Source organism: Carcharhinus amblyrhynchos, chromosome 3 (assembly GCF_965287045.1).
Source record: "Carcharhinus amblyrhynchos chromosome 3, sCarAmb.v2.hapA, whole genome shotgun sequence".
NCBI classification, from domain to species: Eukaryota; Metazoa; Chordata; class Chondrichthyes; order Carcharhiniformes; family Carcharhinidae; genus Carcharhinus; species Carcharhinus amblyrhynchos.
This window is the reverse complement of record NC_137326.1, coordinates 140,856,852-140,875,721: the sequence shown is the minus strand read 5'-3', so window position 1 is coordinate 140,875,721 and position 18,870 is coordinate 140,856,852. Positions and strand designations below refer to the sequence as shown.

Here is an 18,870-nt window from a genome sequence, read left to right as displayed (position 1 = left end):
CTGAGGGACTCCTACAGAGATGTCCTGGAGCTGAGATAACAGACCCTCCACAACCACAACCATCCTCCTATGTTCCAGGTATGACTCCACCTGATACCCATAAAGATTATATCTAATGTGACAAAATTCCAGTCTGAAGTAACACAAAGTATTGGATAGGAAGGGAAAATATAGAACATAGAACATAGAACACTACAGCACAAACAGGCCCTTCGGCCCACAAGTTGCGCCGATCACATCACCTACCAACCTACAGACCTATCTATAACCCTCAATCTCATTAAACCCCATATACTCATCCAGAAGTCTTTTAAAAGACCCCAGCGAGTTCGCCTCCACCACCACTGACGGCAGCCGATTCCATTCACTCACCACCCTCTGAGTGAAAAACTTACCCCTAACATCACTTCTGTACTTTCCTCCCCGCACCTTAAATCTGTGTCCTCTCGTAGCGACCATTTCAACCCGGGGAAATAGCCTCTGAGAGTCCACCCTATCTATTCCTCTCAACATTTTGTAAACTTCTATCAGGTCGCCTCTCAACCTTCGTCTCTCCAGGGAAAAGAGTCCCAGCTCCCTCAACCTAACTTCATAAGGCATGCCTCCCAGTCCAGGCAACATCCTTGTAAATCTCCTCTGCACCCTTTCAATAGCTTCTACATCTTTCCTATAGTGAGGCGACCAGAACTGCGCACAATACTCCAAATGACGCCTGACAAGGGTCTTATAAAGTTGCAGCATTACCTCCCGACTCCTAAACTCAATCCCTCGATTAATGAAGGCCAGTACACCATACGCCTTCTTGACCACCTCCTCCACCTGCGAGGCCGATTTAAGAGTCCTGTGGACCCGGACCCCAAGATCCTTCTGCTCTTCAACACTACTCAGACTTCTGCCCTTGATAGTGTACTCGTTCATCCCGTTGGTTCTGCCAAAATGGACGACTACACATTTATCCGCGTTGAAGTCCATCTGCCACTTCTCCGCCCAGTCCTGCATCCTATCTATGTCCTGCTGCAACTTTTGCCAACCTTCCAGATCATCCACAACACCACCGACCTTCGTGTCATCAGCGAACTTACTTACCCATCCCTCCACTTCCTCATCCAGGTCATTTATGAAAATGACAAACAACAAGGGTCCCAGAACAGATCCTTGAGGCACTCCGCTGGTGACTGACCTCCATTCAGAAAAAGCCCCATCCACAACCACTCTCTGCCTTCTGCAGGCAAGCCAGTTCTGGATCCACAAGGCCAAAGGCCCTTGGATCCCATGCCCTCTCACCTTCTCAAGAAGTCTTGCATGGGGGACCTTATCAAACGCCTTGCTGAAGTCCATGTACACTACGTCCACGGCACTTCCTTCGTCAATGTGTTCAGTCACATTATCGAAGAACTCAACTAGGCTTGTAAGGCACGACCTGCCCTTGACAAATCCATGCTGACTATTCCTGATCATGTCAAACCTCTCCAAATGTTCGTAAATCTTGTCCCTCAGAAGCCTCTCCATCAGCTTACCAACCACTGAGGTCAGACTCACCGGTCGGTAATTTCCCGGGCTATCTCTGTTCCCTTTCTTAAAAATAGGAACTACATCCGCAATCCTCCAATCCTCTGGAACCTCTCCCGTCTCCATTGACAACGCAAAGATCATCGCCAGGGGCTCTGCAATCTCTTCCCTCTCCTCCCACAGTATCCTGGGGTACATCCCATCTGGTCCCGGCGACTTATCTACCTTGATAGAATTCAAAAGTTCCAACACATCCTCCTCCTTAATATTCACGTACTCAATCCTTTCCATCTGCTGCACATCCATAACAAAATCTCCCAGATCGGCTTCCACCGTGAATACTGAGGCGAAGTACTCGTTAAGCACCTCTGCCATTTCTTCTGGTTCCACACAAACCTTTCCCCCCTCACCTTTTATAGGTCCTATCCCTTCTCTTCTTATCCTTTTACCTTTCACATATTTATAGAAGGCCTTGGGATTCTCCTTAATCTTACCCGCCAAGGTCTTCTCATGACCCCTTCTGGCTCTCCTAATTTCCCTTTTAAGTTCCCTCCTACAGTCCTTATACTCCTCAAGATCTTTAGCATCTCCTAATTCCCTGAACCTCTTGTACACCTTCCTTTTCTTCCTGACTAGGTTCAACACATCCTTTGTGCACCACGGTTCCCTCGACCCACCAAAACCCCCTCGTCTCATCGGAACGTTGTCATTCAGAGCTCCAGACACACATTCCTTGAATATCTGCCACCTTCCTTCGGTACTTTTCCCTAAGAACGCCTCCTTCCAGTTTATTTGTCCAAGTAACTTCCTGACTTCTTCGTATCTCCCCTTACCCCAGACAAACACCTTCCTAGCCTGCCTGATCCTATCTCGTTCCAACGCAATAGAACATAGAACATAGAACACTACAGCACAAACAGGCCCTTCGGCCCACAAGTTGCGCTGATCACATCACCTACCAACCTACAGACCTATCTATAACCCTCAATCTCATTAAACCCCATATACTCATCCAGAAGTCTTTTAAAAGACCCCAGCGAGTTCGCCTCCACCACCACTGACGGCAGCCGATTCCATTCACTCACCACCCTCTGAGTGAAAAACTTACCCCTAACATCACTTCTGAACTTCCCTCCCCGCACCTTAAATCTGTGTCCTCTCGTAGCGACCATTTCAAACCGGGGAAATAGCCTCTGAGAGTCCACCCTATCCATTCCTCTCAACATTTTGTAAACTTCTATCAGGTCGCCTCTCAACCTTCGTCTCTCCAGGGAAAAGAGTCCCAGCTCCCTCAACCTAACTTCATAAGGCATGCCTCCCAGTCCAGGCAACATCCTTGTAAATCTCCTCTGTACCCTTTCAATAGCTTCTACATCTTTCCTATAGTGAGGCGACCAGAACTGCGTACAATACTCCAAATGAGGCCTGACAAGGGTCTTATAAAGTTGCAGCATTACCTCCCGACTCCTAAACTCAATCCCTCGATTAATGAAGGCCAGTACACCATACGCCTTCTTGACCACCTCCTCCACCTGCGAGGCCGATTTAAGAGTCCTGTGGACCCGGACCCCAAGATCCTTCTGCTCTTCAACACTACTCAGACTTCTGCCCTTGATAGTGTACTCGTTCATCCCGTTGGTTCTGCCAAAATGGACGACTACACATTTATCCGTGTTGAAGTCCATCTGCCACTTCTCCGCCCAGTCCTGCATCCTATTTATGTCCTGCTGCAACTTTTGCCATCCTTCCAGATCATCCACAACACCACCGACCTTCGTGTCATCAGCGAACTTACTTACCCATCCCTCCACTTCCTCATCCAGGTCATTTATGAAAATGACAAACAACAAGGGTCCCAGAACAGATCCTTGAGGCACTCCGCTGGTGACTGACCTCCATTCAGAAAAAGCCCCATCCACAACCACTCTCTGCCTTCTGCAGGCAAGCCAGTTCTGGATCCACAAGGCCAAAGGCCCTTGGATCCCATGCCCTCTCACCTTCTCAAGAAGTCTTGCATGGGAGACCTTATCAAACGCCTTGCTGAAGTCCATGTACACTACGTCCACGGCACTTCCTTCGTCAATGTGTGCAGTCACATTATCGAAGAACTCAACTAGGCTTGTAAGGCACGACCTGCCCTTGACAAATCCATGCTGACTATTCCTGATCATGTCAAACCTCTCCAAATGTTCGTAAATCTTGTCCCTCAGAAGCCTCTCCATCAGCTTACCAACCACTGAGGTCAGACTCACCGGTCGGTAATTTCCCGGGCTATCTCTGTTCCCTTTCTTAAAAATAGGAACTACATCCGCAATCCTCCAATCCTCTGGAACCTCTCCCGTCTCCATTGACAACGCAAAGATCATCGCCAGGGGCTCTGCAATCTCTTCCCTCGCCTCCCACAGTATCCTGGGGTACATCCCATCTGGTCCCGGCGACTTATCTACCTTGATAGAATTCAAAAGTTCCAACACATCCTCCTCCTTAATATTCACGTACTCAATCCTTTCCATCTGCTGCAAATCCATAACAAAATCTCCCAGATCAGCTTCCACCGTGAATACTGAGGCGAAGTACTCGTTAAGCACCTCTGCCATTTCTTCTGGTTCCACACAAACCTTTCCCCCCTCACCTTTTATAGGTCCTATCCCTTCTCTTCTTATCCTTTTACCTTTCACATATTTATAGAAGGCCTTGGGATTCTCCTTAATCTTACTCGCCAAGCAATTGTGAAGGAGATAGAATTATGGTCACCATATCCAAGATGCTCTCCTACCGAAAGATCCATCACCTGCCCTGGTTCATTCGCCAGTACCAGGTCAAGTACAGCCTCTCCCCTCGTAGGCTTGTCCACATACTGCGTCAGGAAACCTTCCTGAACACACCTAACAAACTCCTCCCCATCTATACCCCTTACCCTAGGGATATTCCAGTCGATGTTTGGGAAATTGAAGTCTCCCATCATGACAACTCTGTTATTAATACATCTCTCCAGAATCTGTTTCCCTATTTGCACTTCAACTTCCCTGTCACTATTGGGCGGCCTATAGAATACACCCAGCAAAGTTTTTGACCCTTTGCTGTTCCTAACTTCCACCCACAGAGATTCTGTAGACAATCCCTCCACGACATCCTCTTTCTCTGTAGCCATGACACTATCCCTGATCAACAGTGCCACTCCACCACCCCTTCTGCCACCCTCCCTGTCCTTCCTGAAGCACCTGAAGCCTGGCACCTGAAGTACCCAGTCCTGTCCCTGAGACATCCAAGTCTCCGTAATGGCCACCACATCACAATCCCAAACAGCAATCCACGCCCTAAGCTCATCTACCTTATTCACTATACTCCTTGCATTAAAATATATACACTTCAGCCCCTCAGTCTGGGCATTTCCCATCTCCACCGCCTGTCTAACCTCCCTCCCATACTGCCTGCGGTCCTCCCCTACCTGGGAGCGAACCTCCTCCGTCCCAGTTTCCCCATCACAGTTCCCTCCCCCCATCCTTTCTAGTTTAAAGTCCCCCCGGTAGCCTTAGCCAGTCTTCCCGCCAAGATACTAGTCCCCCTGGTATTTAAGTGCCAGGGGGACTAGTTTTCCGACATCATCTTTATAGTCTAGATAAAAACTCATTTATAGAACATAAGAACATAAGAACATAGAACATAGAACATAGAACATTACAGCGCGGAACAGGCCCTTCGGCCCACAATGTTGTGCCGACCAGTCTTATTTTTAAAAAAAAACATTGACCCACTAATCTAAACCAATCCCTTTTCGTCCATAAACCTATCCACCAATCTCTTAAACGCCCCCAAACTAGGTGCATTTACAACTGCAGCAGGCAGGGCATTCCAATCCCTCACCACCCTCTGGGTAAAGAACCTACCCCTGACATCCGTCCTATAACTACCCCCCCTTAATTTAAAGCCATGCCCCCTCGTGCTAGCTTTCTCCATCTGAGGAAACAGGCTATCACCATCCACCCTATCTAAACCTCTAATCATCTTATATGTTTCTATAAGATCCCCTCTTAGCCGCCTTCTTTCCAGTGAAAACAACCCCAAATCCCTCAGTCTCTCCTCATAGGACCTCCCCTGCATACCAGGCAACATCCTGGTAAACCTCCTCTGCACCCTCTCCAAAGCCTCCACATCCTTCCTGTAATGTGGGGACCAGAACTGCACACAGTACTCCAAGTGCGGCCGCACCAGAGTTGTGTACAGTTGCAACATGACGCTGCGACTCCTAAATTCAATCCCCCTACCAATAAACGCCAAGACACCGTACGCCTTCTTAACAACCTTATCTACTTGATTCCCAACTTTCAGGGATCTATGTACACATACACCTAGATCCCTCTGCTCCTCCACTCTATTCAAAGTCCTCCCGTTAGCCCTATACTCAACACATCTGTTATTCCTACCGAAATGGATTACCTCACACTTCTCCGCATTAAACTCCATCCGCCACCTCGCGGCCCAGCTCTGCAACCTGTCCAAGTCACCCTGCAAACTATGACACCCTTCCTCACAATCTACCACACCTCCGACTTTGGTGTCATCAGCAAACTTACGAATCCACCCAACTATACCCTCATCCAGATCATTAATAAAGATTACAAACAGCAGTGGCCCCAAAACAGATCCCTGAGGCACACCACTCGTAACCGAACTCCATGATGAATAATTACCATCAACCACCACCCTCTGTCTCCTATCTGCTAAGAAGGAGGAACAGGAGTAGGCCATCAAAGTCGGAGGAGTTGTAGATAGTGAGGATGGATGTTACAGTTTGCAGAGGGACATAGATAAGCTGCAGAGCTGGGCCGAGAGATGGCAAATGGAGTTTAATACGGAAAAGTGTGAGGTGATTCACTTTGGTAAGAGTAACAGGAGTACAGAATATAGGGCTAATGGAAGGACTCTTAGTAGTGTTGACGAGCAGAGAGATCTCGGGGTACATGTGCATAGCTCCCTGAAAGTTGGCACCCAGGTTGATAAGGTTGTTGAGAAGGCGTACGGTGTGTTAGCTTTTATTGGTAGAGGGATTGAATTTCGGAGCTGTGAGGTCATGTTACAACTGTACAAAACTCTGGTGCGGCTGCACTTGGAGTATTGTGTACAGTTCTGGTCACCGCGTTATAAGAAAGATGTGGAGGCATTGGAAAGGGTGCAGAGGAGGTTTACCAGGATGTTGCCTGGTATGGTGGGAAGGTCTTATGAGGAAAGGCTGAGGGACTTGAGGTTATTTTCATTGGAGAGAAGAAGGTTACGAGGTGACCTGATTGAGGCATACAAGATGACCAGAGGGTTAGATAGGGTGGACAGTGAGAGCCTTTTACCTCGGATGGTGATGGCTAACATGAGGGGACATAGCTTTAAACTGAGGGGTGGTTGTTATAGGACGGATGTCAGAGGTAGGTTCTTTACTCAGAGGGTAGTAAGGGTGTGGAATGCCCTGCCTGCAACAGTTGTGGACTCGCCAACTTTAAGGGCGTTTAAATGGTGAGTGGATAGGCATATGGATAACATTGGAATAGTTTAGGTTAGAGGGTCATTAGATTGGTTCCACTGGTCGGCGCAACATCGAGGGCCAAAGGGCCTGTACTGCGCTGGAATGTTCTATGTTCTATCGAGCCCTTCGAGCCTGCCCCGCCATTCAATTAGATCATGGCTGATCTGAAGTGGATCAGTTCCACTTTCCTGCTTTCTCCCCATAACCCTAAATTCCCCTGTCTATCAGAAATCTAAAAACCCGTGACTTAAATATATTCAGCGAGGTAGCCTCCACCACTTCAACGGACAGAGAATTCCAGAGGTTGACCACCCTTTGAGTGAAGAAGTTCCTCCTCAATTCTAAAATGCCCCTCCCTTATTTTGAGGCTGTGCCCTCTAGTTCTGTTTTCCTTTCTAAGTGGAAAGAATCTCTCTACCTCTACCCTATCCATCCCCTTCATTATCTTGTAAGTCTCTAGAAGATCCCCCCTCAGCCTTCTAAACTCTAACGAGTACAGACCCAGTCTATTCAATCTCTCCTCATAAGCTAACCCCCTCATCTCCGGTATCAGCCTGGTGAACCTCCTCTGCACTCCCTCCAAGGCCAAAATATCCTTTCACAAATAAGGGGACCAAAACTGCACACAATACTCCAGCTGTGGCCTCACCAGTGCCCTGTACAGTTGCAGCAAGACCTCCCTACTTTTATATTCTATCCCCCTCGCTATAAAGGCCAGCATCCCATTCGCCTTCTTGATCACCTGCTGCACCTGCAGACTGGGTTTTTGCGACTCATGCACAAGGACCCCCAGGTCCCTCTGCACCGTAGCATGCTGCAGCTTTTCGCCTTTTAAATAGTATTCCATCCTACTATTATTTCTTCCAAAGTGGATAACCTCACACTTGCTAACATTACACTCCATCTGCCAGGTCCTCGCCCACTTGCTCAGCCTATCCAGATCCCTCTGCAGACTTTCCACACCCTCCGCACAATTTGCTTTTCCACTCATCTTTGTGTCACCAGCAAATTTCATCACCCTACACTCAGCCCCCTCCTCCAGATCATCAATATAAATGGTAAATAGTTGAGGCCCCAGCACCGATCCCTGCGGCACTCCACTCGTCACCAACTGCCAACCAGAATAGCACCCATTGATACCAACTCTCTGCTTCCTATTAGACAACCAATCCTCTATCCACGCTAACACCTTACCCCCAACTCCGTGCACCGTCACCTTTTGCAGCAACCTTTTGTGAGGCACCTTATCAAACACCTTTTGGAAATCTAAAAACACACATCCACCGGTTCCCCTCTGTCTACCGCACTAGTCACATCCTCATAGAAACCCAATAAATTCGTCCAACACGACTTCCCCTTAACGAATCCGTGCCGCATCTGCTTGATCGAACCATTCTTTTCTAGGTGTCCTACTATTTCTTCTTTAATGATGTATTCTAGCATTTTCTCAACTACGGATGTTAAACTAACCGGCCTATAATTCCCTGTCTTTTGTCTGCTACCTTTTTTAAACAGCGACGTAGCAGTAGCCGTTTTCCAATCTGCCGGCACTTCCCTGGAATCCAGCGAATTTTGATAAATAATTACTAAGGCATCCACTATCACCTCTGCCATTTCTGTCAGAGCCCTGGGATGCATTCCACCAGGTCCCGGGGACTTGTCTACCTTCAGTCCCGTTAGTCTATCAAGCACTACCTCTCTAGTGACAGTAATCGCATTAAGGACCTCACCTCCTACCATCCTTCTATCTTTAATATTTGGTAAGCTATTTGTGTCCTCCTCCACGAAGACCGACACAGAAAACTTATTTAAAGCCTCAGCCATTTCCTCGTTTCCCATCACTAAATCCCCCTCTCGTCCTCCAAGGGTCCAACATTCACTCTAACCAGTCTCCTCCTTTATATATATTTGTAAAAACTTTTACTATCATTTTTTATATTTAGAGCTAGTTTAGTTTCATAGTCTATCTTTAGTTTCATACTCTATCTTTCCTTTCTTTATCACTTTCTTAGTCATTCTTTGTTTTTTTTTAATCTTTCCCAATCTTCTAATTGCCCACTATTTTTTAGCCGCTCTGTACGCATCGGTTTTTAATTTAATACTCTCCTTTATTTCCTTCGACAACCATGGCTGGTTATCCCTTTTCTTACAGTCCTTCTTTATCACTGGAATATATTTCTGCTGAGTACCGAAAAAGATCTCCTTAAAAATCCTCCACTGTTCCTCAGCCGTCCTACCAACCAATCTGTGCCCCCAATCTACATTAACCAGCTCCGCCCTCATCCTATCGTACCCCCCTCTGTTCAAGCAGGGAACACTGGTTTGGGACCCTACTTTCTCATCCTCCATCTACACATAGAACATAGAACAGCACAGTACAGGCCCTTTGGCCCTCAGTGTTGTGCCGAGCTATGTCCAAAACCAAGACCAAGCTATCCCACTCCCTATCATTCTGGAGTGCTCCATGTGCCTATCCAATAACCGCTTGAAAGTTCCTAAAGTGTCCAACTCCACTATCACAGCAGGCAGTGTATTCCACACCCCAACCACACTCTGAGTAAAGAATCTACCTCGGACATCCCTCCTATATCTCCCACCATAGGATGTGGAGGCTTTGGAGAGGGTGCAGAGGAGGTTTACCAAGATGTTGCCTGGTATGGAGGGGAGGTCCTATGAGGAGAGACTGAGGGATTTGAGGTTGTTTTCGTTAGAAAGAAGGCAGCTAAGAGGGGACCTTATTGAAACATATAAGATGATTAGAGGTTTAGATAGGGTGGACAGTGATAGCCTTTTTCCTCGGATGGAGAAAGCTAGCACGAGGGGGCATAGCTTTAAATTAAGGGGAGGTAGTTATAGGACGGATGTCAGGGGTAGGTTCTTTACCCAGAGGGTGGTGAGGGATTGGAATGCCCTGCCTGCTGCAGTTGTAAATGCGCCTAGTTTGGGGGCGTTTAAGAGATCCGTGGATAGGTTTATGGACGAAAAGGGATTGGTTTAGGTTAGAGGGTCATTGTTTTTTAACTGGTCGGCGCAACATCGTGGGCCGAAGGGCCTGTTCTGCGCTGTAATGTTCTATGTTCTATGTACCATGAACCTTATAGTTATGCCCCCCTAGTAACAGCTACATCCACCTGAGGAAATAGTCTCTGCACGTCCACTCTATCAATACCCCTCATCATCTTATAAACCTCAATTAAGTCGCCTCTCAGCCCCCTCCGCTCCAAAGAGAAAAGCCCCAGCTCCCTCAACCTTTCCTCATAAGACCTACCCTCCAAACCAGGCAGCATCCTGGTAAAATTTATCTGGAGCAGTGGGGGGATTGGGCAGTTCACTCACCACTGGGCTTCTGAAAGCCTTCAAGTGGCAAATTACTGGCCTCACCTTGACTGCACTGACTGATGCAGATAATACGGGAGAAAAGCTGTTGGTAAACTGTGCTTTTAATGGAACATTATACAGTCTTAGCATCAGGCTCTACATAGAACTTTCTCTCCTCTCCATCCTCAATGGTCATGTGACTTTGTGGCATTGCTAATAACAAAGAAGAACAAAGAACAAAGAAAATTACAGCCCAGGAACAGGCCCTTCAAAGCTGCAAGGCACAATCTGCTGCCAGACTGAACTAAAGCACCCGACTTTTCCGGGTGACCATAGAACACAGAACATAGAACATTACAGCGCAGAACAGGCCCTTCGGCCCACGATGTTGCGCCAACCAGTTTTTTAAAAAAAAACACTGACCCACTAATCTAAACCAATCCCTTTTCGTCCATAAACCTATCCACAGATCTCTTAAATGCTCCCAAACTAGGCGCATTTACAACTGCAGCAGGCAGGGCATTCCAATCCCTCACCACCCTCTGGGTAAAGAACCTACCCCTGACATCCGTCCTATAACTACCCCCCCTTAATTTAAAGCCATGCCCCCTCGTGCTAGCTTTCTCCATCCGAGGAAAAAGGCTATCACTGTCCACCCTATCTAAACCTCTGATCATCTTATATGTTTCAATAAGATCCCCTCTTAGCCTCCTTCTTTCCAGCGAAAACAACCCCAAATCCCTCAGTCTCTCCTCATAGGACCTCCCCTCCATACCAGGCAACATCCTGGTAAACCTCCTCGGCACCCTCTCCAAAGCCTCCACATCCTTCCTGTAATGTGGGGACCAGAACTGCACACAGTACTCCAAGTGCGGCTGCACCAGAGTTGTGTACAGTTGCAACATGACGCTGCGACTCCTAAATTCAATCCCCCTACCAATAAACGCCAAGACACCGTACGCCTTCTTAACAACCTTATCTACTTGATTCCCAACTTTCAGGGATCTATGTACACATACACCTAGATCCCTCTGTTCATCCACACTATTCAAAGTCCTCCCGTTAGCCCTATACTCAACACATCTGTTACTCCTACCAAAATGAATTACCTCACACTTCTCCGCATTAAACTCCATCCGCCACCTCGCGGCCCAGCTCTGCAACCTGTCTAAGTCTCCCTGCAAACTATGACACCCTTCCTCACTATCTACCACACCTCCGACTTTGGTGTCATCAGCAAACTTACTAATCCACCCAACTATACCCTCATCCAGATCATTAATAAAGATTACAAACAGCAGTGGCCCCAAAACAGATCCCTGAGGCACACCACTCGTAACTGAACTCCATGACGAATACTTACCATCAACCACCACCCTCTGTCTCCTATCTGCTAGCCAATTCCTGATCCAATTTCCTAGATTACCCTCAATCCCATACATCTGCATTTTCTGCAGAAGCCTACCATGGTGAACCTTATCAAACGCCTTACTAAAATCCATATATACCATATCCCTCTATTCCCATCCTATTCATGTATTTGTCAAAAATCACTATCGTATCTTCTTCCACTCCCTCCCCTGGCAACGAGTTCCAGGCACTCACTACTCTCTATGTAAAAATCTGCCTCGTTCATCTCCTTTAAACCTTGCCCCTCGCACCTTAAACCTGTGCCCCCGAGTAATTGACTCTTCCACCCTGAGAAAAAGCTTCTGACTATCCCCAGTCCATGCCTCTCATAATCTTATAGACTTCTATCAGGTCTCCCCTCAACCTCCATCACTCCAGTGAGAACAAACCAAATTTCTCCAACCACTCCTCATAACTAATGGTCTCCATACCAGGGCAACATCCTGGTAAGTCTTTTCTGTCCCCTCTCCAAAGCCTCCATTACTTCCTGGTAGTGTGGTGACCAGAATTGAACACTATATTCCAAGTGCGGCCTCACTAAGCTTCTATAAAGTTGCAACATGACTTGCCGACTTTTAGACTCAATACCCTGGCTGATGAAGGCAAGCATGCCATATGCCTTCTCGACTACCTTCCCCACCTGCATTGCCACTTTCAGCGACCTGTGTACCTGTATACCCAGATCCCTCTGCCTATCAATATTCCTAAGGGTTCTGCCATTTACTATATATTTCCTATCTGTATTAGACCTTCCAAAATGCATTACCTCACATTTGTCCAGATTAAACTCCATCTGCCATCTCTCCACCCAAGTCTCCAACTGATCTATATCCTGCTGTATCCTCTGATGGTCCTCATCACTATCCTCAAATCCACCAATCTTTGTGTCGTCCACAAACTTACTAATCAATCCAGTTACATTTTCCTCCAAATCATTTATATATATTACAAACAGCAAAGGTCCCAGCACTGATCCCTGAGGAACACCACTTGTCACAGCCCTCCATTCAGAAACACACCCTTCCACTGCTACCCTCTGTCTTCTTTGACTGACTAAGAAATCTCACAACACCCGATTAAGTCCAACCTATTTATTTGATAGTAAACTCACAAGCTTTCTGGGTTTCGTTGGACTTACCCCAGTCCAACGCCGGCATCTCCACATTCTTTGACCGAGCCAGTTTTGTATCCACCTTGCCAGCTCACCTCTGATCCCAGGCGACTTCACCTTCTGCACCAGTCTGCCATGAGGGACCTTATCAAAGGCCTTACTGAAGTCCATGTAGACAACATCCCCTGCCCTCCCCTCATCAATTATTTTCGTCACTTCCTTGAAAAACTTAGCGAGACACAACTCCCCTTCACAAAACCATGTTGCCTCTCACTAAAACGTCCATTTATTTCCAAGTGGGAATAAATCCCGTCTCGAAGAATCCCCTCCAATAATTTCCCTACCACTGATGTAAGGCTCACCGGCCTGTAATTACCTGGATTATTCTTGCTATCCTTCTTAAACAAAGGAACAACATTGGCTATTCTCCAACCAGTACCTGAATGGTGTAAAGGATAGGCCGACCAACATCAAGGGCTTTGAGACTTTTGTTGTTGTGTAGAACCGTTGCAAAAGCAATCAGGCTTTGAATTTCCTGAAAACACATAGAAAAATATCATAAATTCTGCACGAACAATACCGAAACTGTCCTATAACGTAACCGAGAGCAAAAGCCCTTGAACTGACTTTAATGTACATGGGATTTAATGGGATTGAGGGTTATAGATAGGCCTGGTAGATAGGGACATGATCGGCACAACTTGTGGGCCGAAGGGCCTATTTGTGCTGTAGTTTTCTATGTTCTATCATCAGTGTCCTGTTCAACCCTTGAAGTCCTGTGGCGATGGGTGAGCTATGAAGCAATAGGTGCAGATACACTGGGAGCTGTAATCACGGACCTGCACGCAGGCGGCTCAGGTCTAATGGTTGTTTTCCGCTGACCGAAGCAGCAGTGGAACTCAGCATCTACCTGGGCGACTGAGCAGTCCTCTTCAGGAACACACTGCTCACCCCATAGAATGAGGAAGGGGCTAGAAAAGGTGCCCTAAACATTACCTGCTTCACTACACCCTGGCCAGTTTACCGCGGCTGGCGGGGATCCCAGCTTGCGGTCGAACAAACAAAATAAAACACAAGGTGACATCGCTCACCATTGGCACTTGGAACGTGCGCACGCTTTTGGACAACCCTACAGCAGACAGACCAGACAGAAGAACAGCCTTAGTTGCCAGAGAGCTTGCAAGATACAACATTGACATTGCAGCCCTGAGGAAACTCGTCTTGCCAATGTAGGTCAGTTGACTGAAACTGGAGGTGGATACACTTTTTTCTGGAGTGGCAGCGATGAGCGTTGTGATGCTGGAGTTGGATTCGCCGTCAGGAGTCACCTTGTTCAGAAACTTGATAGTCAACCCAAGGGTGTGAACAACTGGTTTATGTCATTACAGCTTCCACTACAGAACGGAAGAAAAGCCACCCTGATCAGCACCTATGTTCCCACAATGAACAACCCGGATGAGATGAAAGACAAGTTCTATGAAGAACTAGACGCCCTATCAGCAGTGAGCAGCACCGACAAGCTGATCTTGGCGATTTCAATGCAAAAGGAGGGTGTGACTGCAATCTGGCAGGGAGTCATTGGGAGGCATGGAGTGGGCAAGTATAACAGTAACGGCCTACTCTTAATGAAGACCTGTGCAGCACATGACCTCATCATCACCAACACAACCTCCCATCTGCCTACCCGTAACAAGGCCTCTTGGATGCACCCCCGCTCTAAGCATTGGCATCTTATCGACTATGTCATTGTCAGGAGAAAAGACAGGCAGGATGTCAGAGTGACCAGGGCCATGTGTGGTGCTGACAGCTGGACAGATCACAGGCTCATTGTCTCCAAAATGAGGCTCCGCATCAGACCCAAGAGGCGACCACAAGGAAGCAAGGTTATGAAAAGAATCAATGTGGCCGAGCTAAAGAACCCCAGCATAGCTTCAGCACTGGCTGAAGACTTAGAAATCAAGCTTGCTGACCTACACCTCGCAGGCAGCACTGAGGACAATTGGGGACGCTTCAGGGATGTTGTCCATACATCTGTGCTGAAGATGCTCGGGCCCTCTACCCATAAGCAGCATGATTGGTTTGATGAGAATGGTGAGGAGATACAGGCTCTACTTGTTGAAAAGCACCGTCTTCATCAGGTCTGTCAGAACGACCCATCATCATCAGCCAAGAAAAATGCTTTTCCCAGTGCTCGCAGGACAGTCCAGAATAAACTGTGGAAAATGCAGGATACCTGGCTGAGCGCCAACGTAGCTGAAATACAGGGATACGCTGACAGAAACGACTTGAAATGGTTCTATGAAGCCCTCAACACTCTCTACGGACCTCAATCTCTCGGGAGTTCCCCCCTCCTGAGTACAGTTGGTACAACTCTCATTACAGAGAAGGCTCAGATCCTGCAGAGATGGGCTGAACACTTTGAAGCCATCCTCAACCGACCGTCATCTATTAACGATGAGGCAATAGACAGGATTCCCCAGGTCGATATCAACAGCGCCGTGGATGACCCATCGGTAGTAGCCAAAATCACGGAGCTGTCAGCCAGCTATCCAGTGGCAAAGCCCCAGGGGCAGATGCCATACCTGCAGAGATCTATAAAGCTGCTGGTCCTGTACTTATTGAGAAGCTCACTGAGTTGTTCCAGTCCTTTTGGAAGCAAGGATCCATTCCTCAGGAACTTAAAGATGCTTCCATCGTACACCTCTACAAGAGGAAGGGCAATCGGCAAGTATGCAACAACCACCGAGGAATCTCGCTGCTCTCCATCACAGGAAAAACCCTCACAAGAGTCCTGCTAAATTGTCCGCTCACTCATCTGGAGCTGGGCCTGCTTCCAGAGTCACAGTGTGGCTTTCGCAAAGGTCGTGGGACTATTGACATGATTGTTGCTGCACGCCAACTTCAGGAGAAGTGTCAGGAGCAGAATCGCGAGCTCTACGCAACCTTTGTTGACCTCGCGAAAGCCTTTGACAGTGTACATAGAACACAGACCATAGAACACTACAGCACAAACAGGCCCTTCGGCCCACAGGCTGTGCCAATCATATCCACACCTACCAAGCCATAGAACTATCTGTAACTCCCAATCCCATTAAATCCCATGTACTCATCCAGAAGTCTTTTAAAAGACCCCAGTGAGTTCGCCTCTACCACCACTGATGGCAGCCGATTCCATTCACTCACCACCCTCCGCTCAAAAAAGACAGTAGGACTAGGGGGCACAGCCTCAAGATAAAGGGGAGGCAGTTTAGAACGGAGTTGAGGAGGAACTTCTTCACTCAAAGGGTGGTGAATCTCTGGAATTCTCTGCCCGTTGAAGTGGTGGAGGCTGCCTCGCTAAATATTTTTAAGAAGCGGGTTGATGGGTTTTTGATAAGAGAGGGGATTAAGGGTTATGGGCAGAGGGCGGGAATGTGGAACTGAGCCACGACAGATCAGCCATGATCTTATTGAATGGCGGGGCAGGCTCGAAGGGCTAGATGGCCTACTCCTGCTCCTATTTCTTATGTTCTTATGTTCTTATCTCCTCTGTACTTGCCTCCCAGCACCTTAAACCTGTGTCCTCTCGTAGCGACCATTTCAGCCCTGGGAAATAGCCTCCGAGAATCCACCCTATCCATACCTCTCAACATTTTATAAACCTCTATCAGGTTGTCTCTCAACCTTCATCTCTCCACAGAGAAGAGACCTAGCTCCCTCAACCTATCTTCATAAGGCATGCCTCCCAATCCAGGCAACATCCTTGTAAATCTCCTCTGCACCCTCTCAATAGCTTCCACATCCTTCCTGTAGTGAGGCGACCAGAACTGCGCACAGTACTCCAAGTGGGGTCTGACAAGAGTCTTATAAAGTTGCAGCATTACCTCCCGACTCCTAAACTCAATCCCTCGATTAATGAAGGCCAGTACACCATACGCCTTCTTGACCACATCCTCCACCTGCGAGACCAATTTAAGAATCCTATGGACCCGGACCCCAAGATCCTTCTGCTCCTCAACACTGCTAAGACTCCTACCCTTGATATTGTACTCCTTCATCCCATTGGTCCTGCCAAAATGGACCACCACACATTTATCCGCGTTGAAGTCCATCTGCCACTTCTCCGCCCAGTCTTGCATCCTATCTATGTCCCGCTGCAACTTCTGACATCCCTCCAGACTATCCACAACACCACCGACCTTCGTGTCGTCGGCGAACTTACTAACCCATCCCTCCACTTCCTCATCCAGGTCATTTATGAAAATGACAAACAGCAAGGGTCCTAGAACAGATCCCTGGGGCACTCCACTGGTGACCGACCTCCATGCAGAAAAAGACCCATCCACAACCACTCTCTGCCTTCCACAGGCAAGCCAGTTCTGGATCCACAAGGCAACAGACTCTTGAATCCCATGCCCTCTCACCTTCTCAAGAAGTCTTCATGGGGGTACCTTATCAAACGCCTTGCTGAAGTCCATATAAACCACATCCACCGACAAGACCTGTGGAGGATCATGTCAAAGGTCGGCTGCCCCCCCAAATTCATTCAGATGGTACGCCAGTTCCATGATGGCCAGAGTACTGGATGGCGGAGAATCCTCTGAGGCATTCCCAGTCACCAATGGCATCAAACAGGGCTGTGTGCTCGCACCCACACTGTTCAGCATGATGTTTACTGCCATGCTGAATGATGCCTTCCAGGACAGTGTTGCTGGAATCAGCCTCAAGTACAGAGTGGATGGGAAACTCTTCAACCTGCAGAAACTTCAAGCTATTACCAAAGTGAAGGAAAATGTTCTGAGATATCTTCCCTTACTACCGCCCTGATATTATCCTTTATTAACTGAGCTACCCCACCCACTTTTTCCTCCCGTCTATCCTCCCTAAACACCTGGTACCCCTGGATATTCAGTTCCCCGTCCCGGTCACCCTGCAACAAGTCATGTCATTCGTTTGTCAAAGAACGCAACCCAAGCAGCTCCTTTTTGGGGAACTCTCTGCTGGAAGACGCTCGTGCGGAGAGCAGAAGAAACATTTCAAAGACGCACGCAAGGCCTCCCTGAAGTCGCCTGACATTGACATGAACACCTGGGAAACGCTGGCACAAAACCGCCCTACCTGGTGCTGTCTTAGCCACAAAGCCTGTCAAGCTCACAAAGTAAGGTGTATTACAGAAGCACAACTTAAGCTTGAGCTGCGCAGGTCCAGAGCCACCAGCGCAACAACTACAGCATCTACACAAGTCTGTCCAATATGTGGCAGGACATTCCGTGCCCAAATTGGCCTGATCAGTCATCTTCGGACACACTGCAACCAGCCTCAAAATGACTAATGGTGTCGAGGTCCTCATCGATGATGATGGATGAACAACACAACCAGGGTTTATGGTAAGCTCATTTCTTTTAGAGTGAAGGGCAAGGCTGGCAGAAGTCGGGAACCCTGGATGACTCAGGATATTGAGGCCCTGGTCAAGGAGAAGAAGGAGGCACATGACATGCAAAGGCAGCTGGGATCAAGTGAATCCTTGAAGAGTATAAGGGGTGTAGAAATAGAATTAAGAGAGAAATCAGGAGGGAAAAAAGGGGATATGAAATTGTTTTGGCAGATAAAGCAAAGGAGAATCCAAAGAGCTTCTACACATGCATTAAGGACAAAAGAGTAACTGGGGAGAGAGTAGGGCCTCTTAAGGATCAACAAGGTCATTTGTGTGCGGATCCACGAGAGATGGGCAAGATCTTAAATGAATATTTCTCATCAGTATTTACTGTTGAGAAAGACATGGATGTTAGGGAACTTGGGGAAATAAATAGTGATGTCTTGAGGAGTGTACATATTACAGAGAAGGAGATGCTGGAAGTCTTAAAGTGCATCCAGGTAGATAAATCCCTGGGACCTGATGAAGTGTATCCCAGGACATTGAGGGAGGCTAGGGGGGAAATTGTGGGTCCCCTAGCAGAGATATTTGAATCAACGATAGTCACGGGTGAGGTGCCTGAAGATTGGAGAGTGGCAAATGTTGTGCCTTTGT

General features: G+C 47.7%; 1 protein-coding gene across 2 annotated transcripts in view; it reads right to left on the bottom strand.

Annotated features, from left to right (window-relative positions):
* Positions 1–18,870, bottom strand: part of lrrc34 (leucine rich repeat containing 34) — a 112,072-nt gene that overhangs the window by 51,382 nt on the left and 41,820 nt on the right. For both annotated transcript variants that reach the window (XM_080186147.1, XM_080186148.1), the window contains one exon: positions 13,303–13,398. In XM_080186147.1, the coding sequence (XP_080042273.1) occupies positions 13,303–13,398 (96 nt within the window). The remainder of the gene's footprint in view (positions 1–13,302; positions 13,399–18,870) is intronic.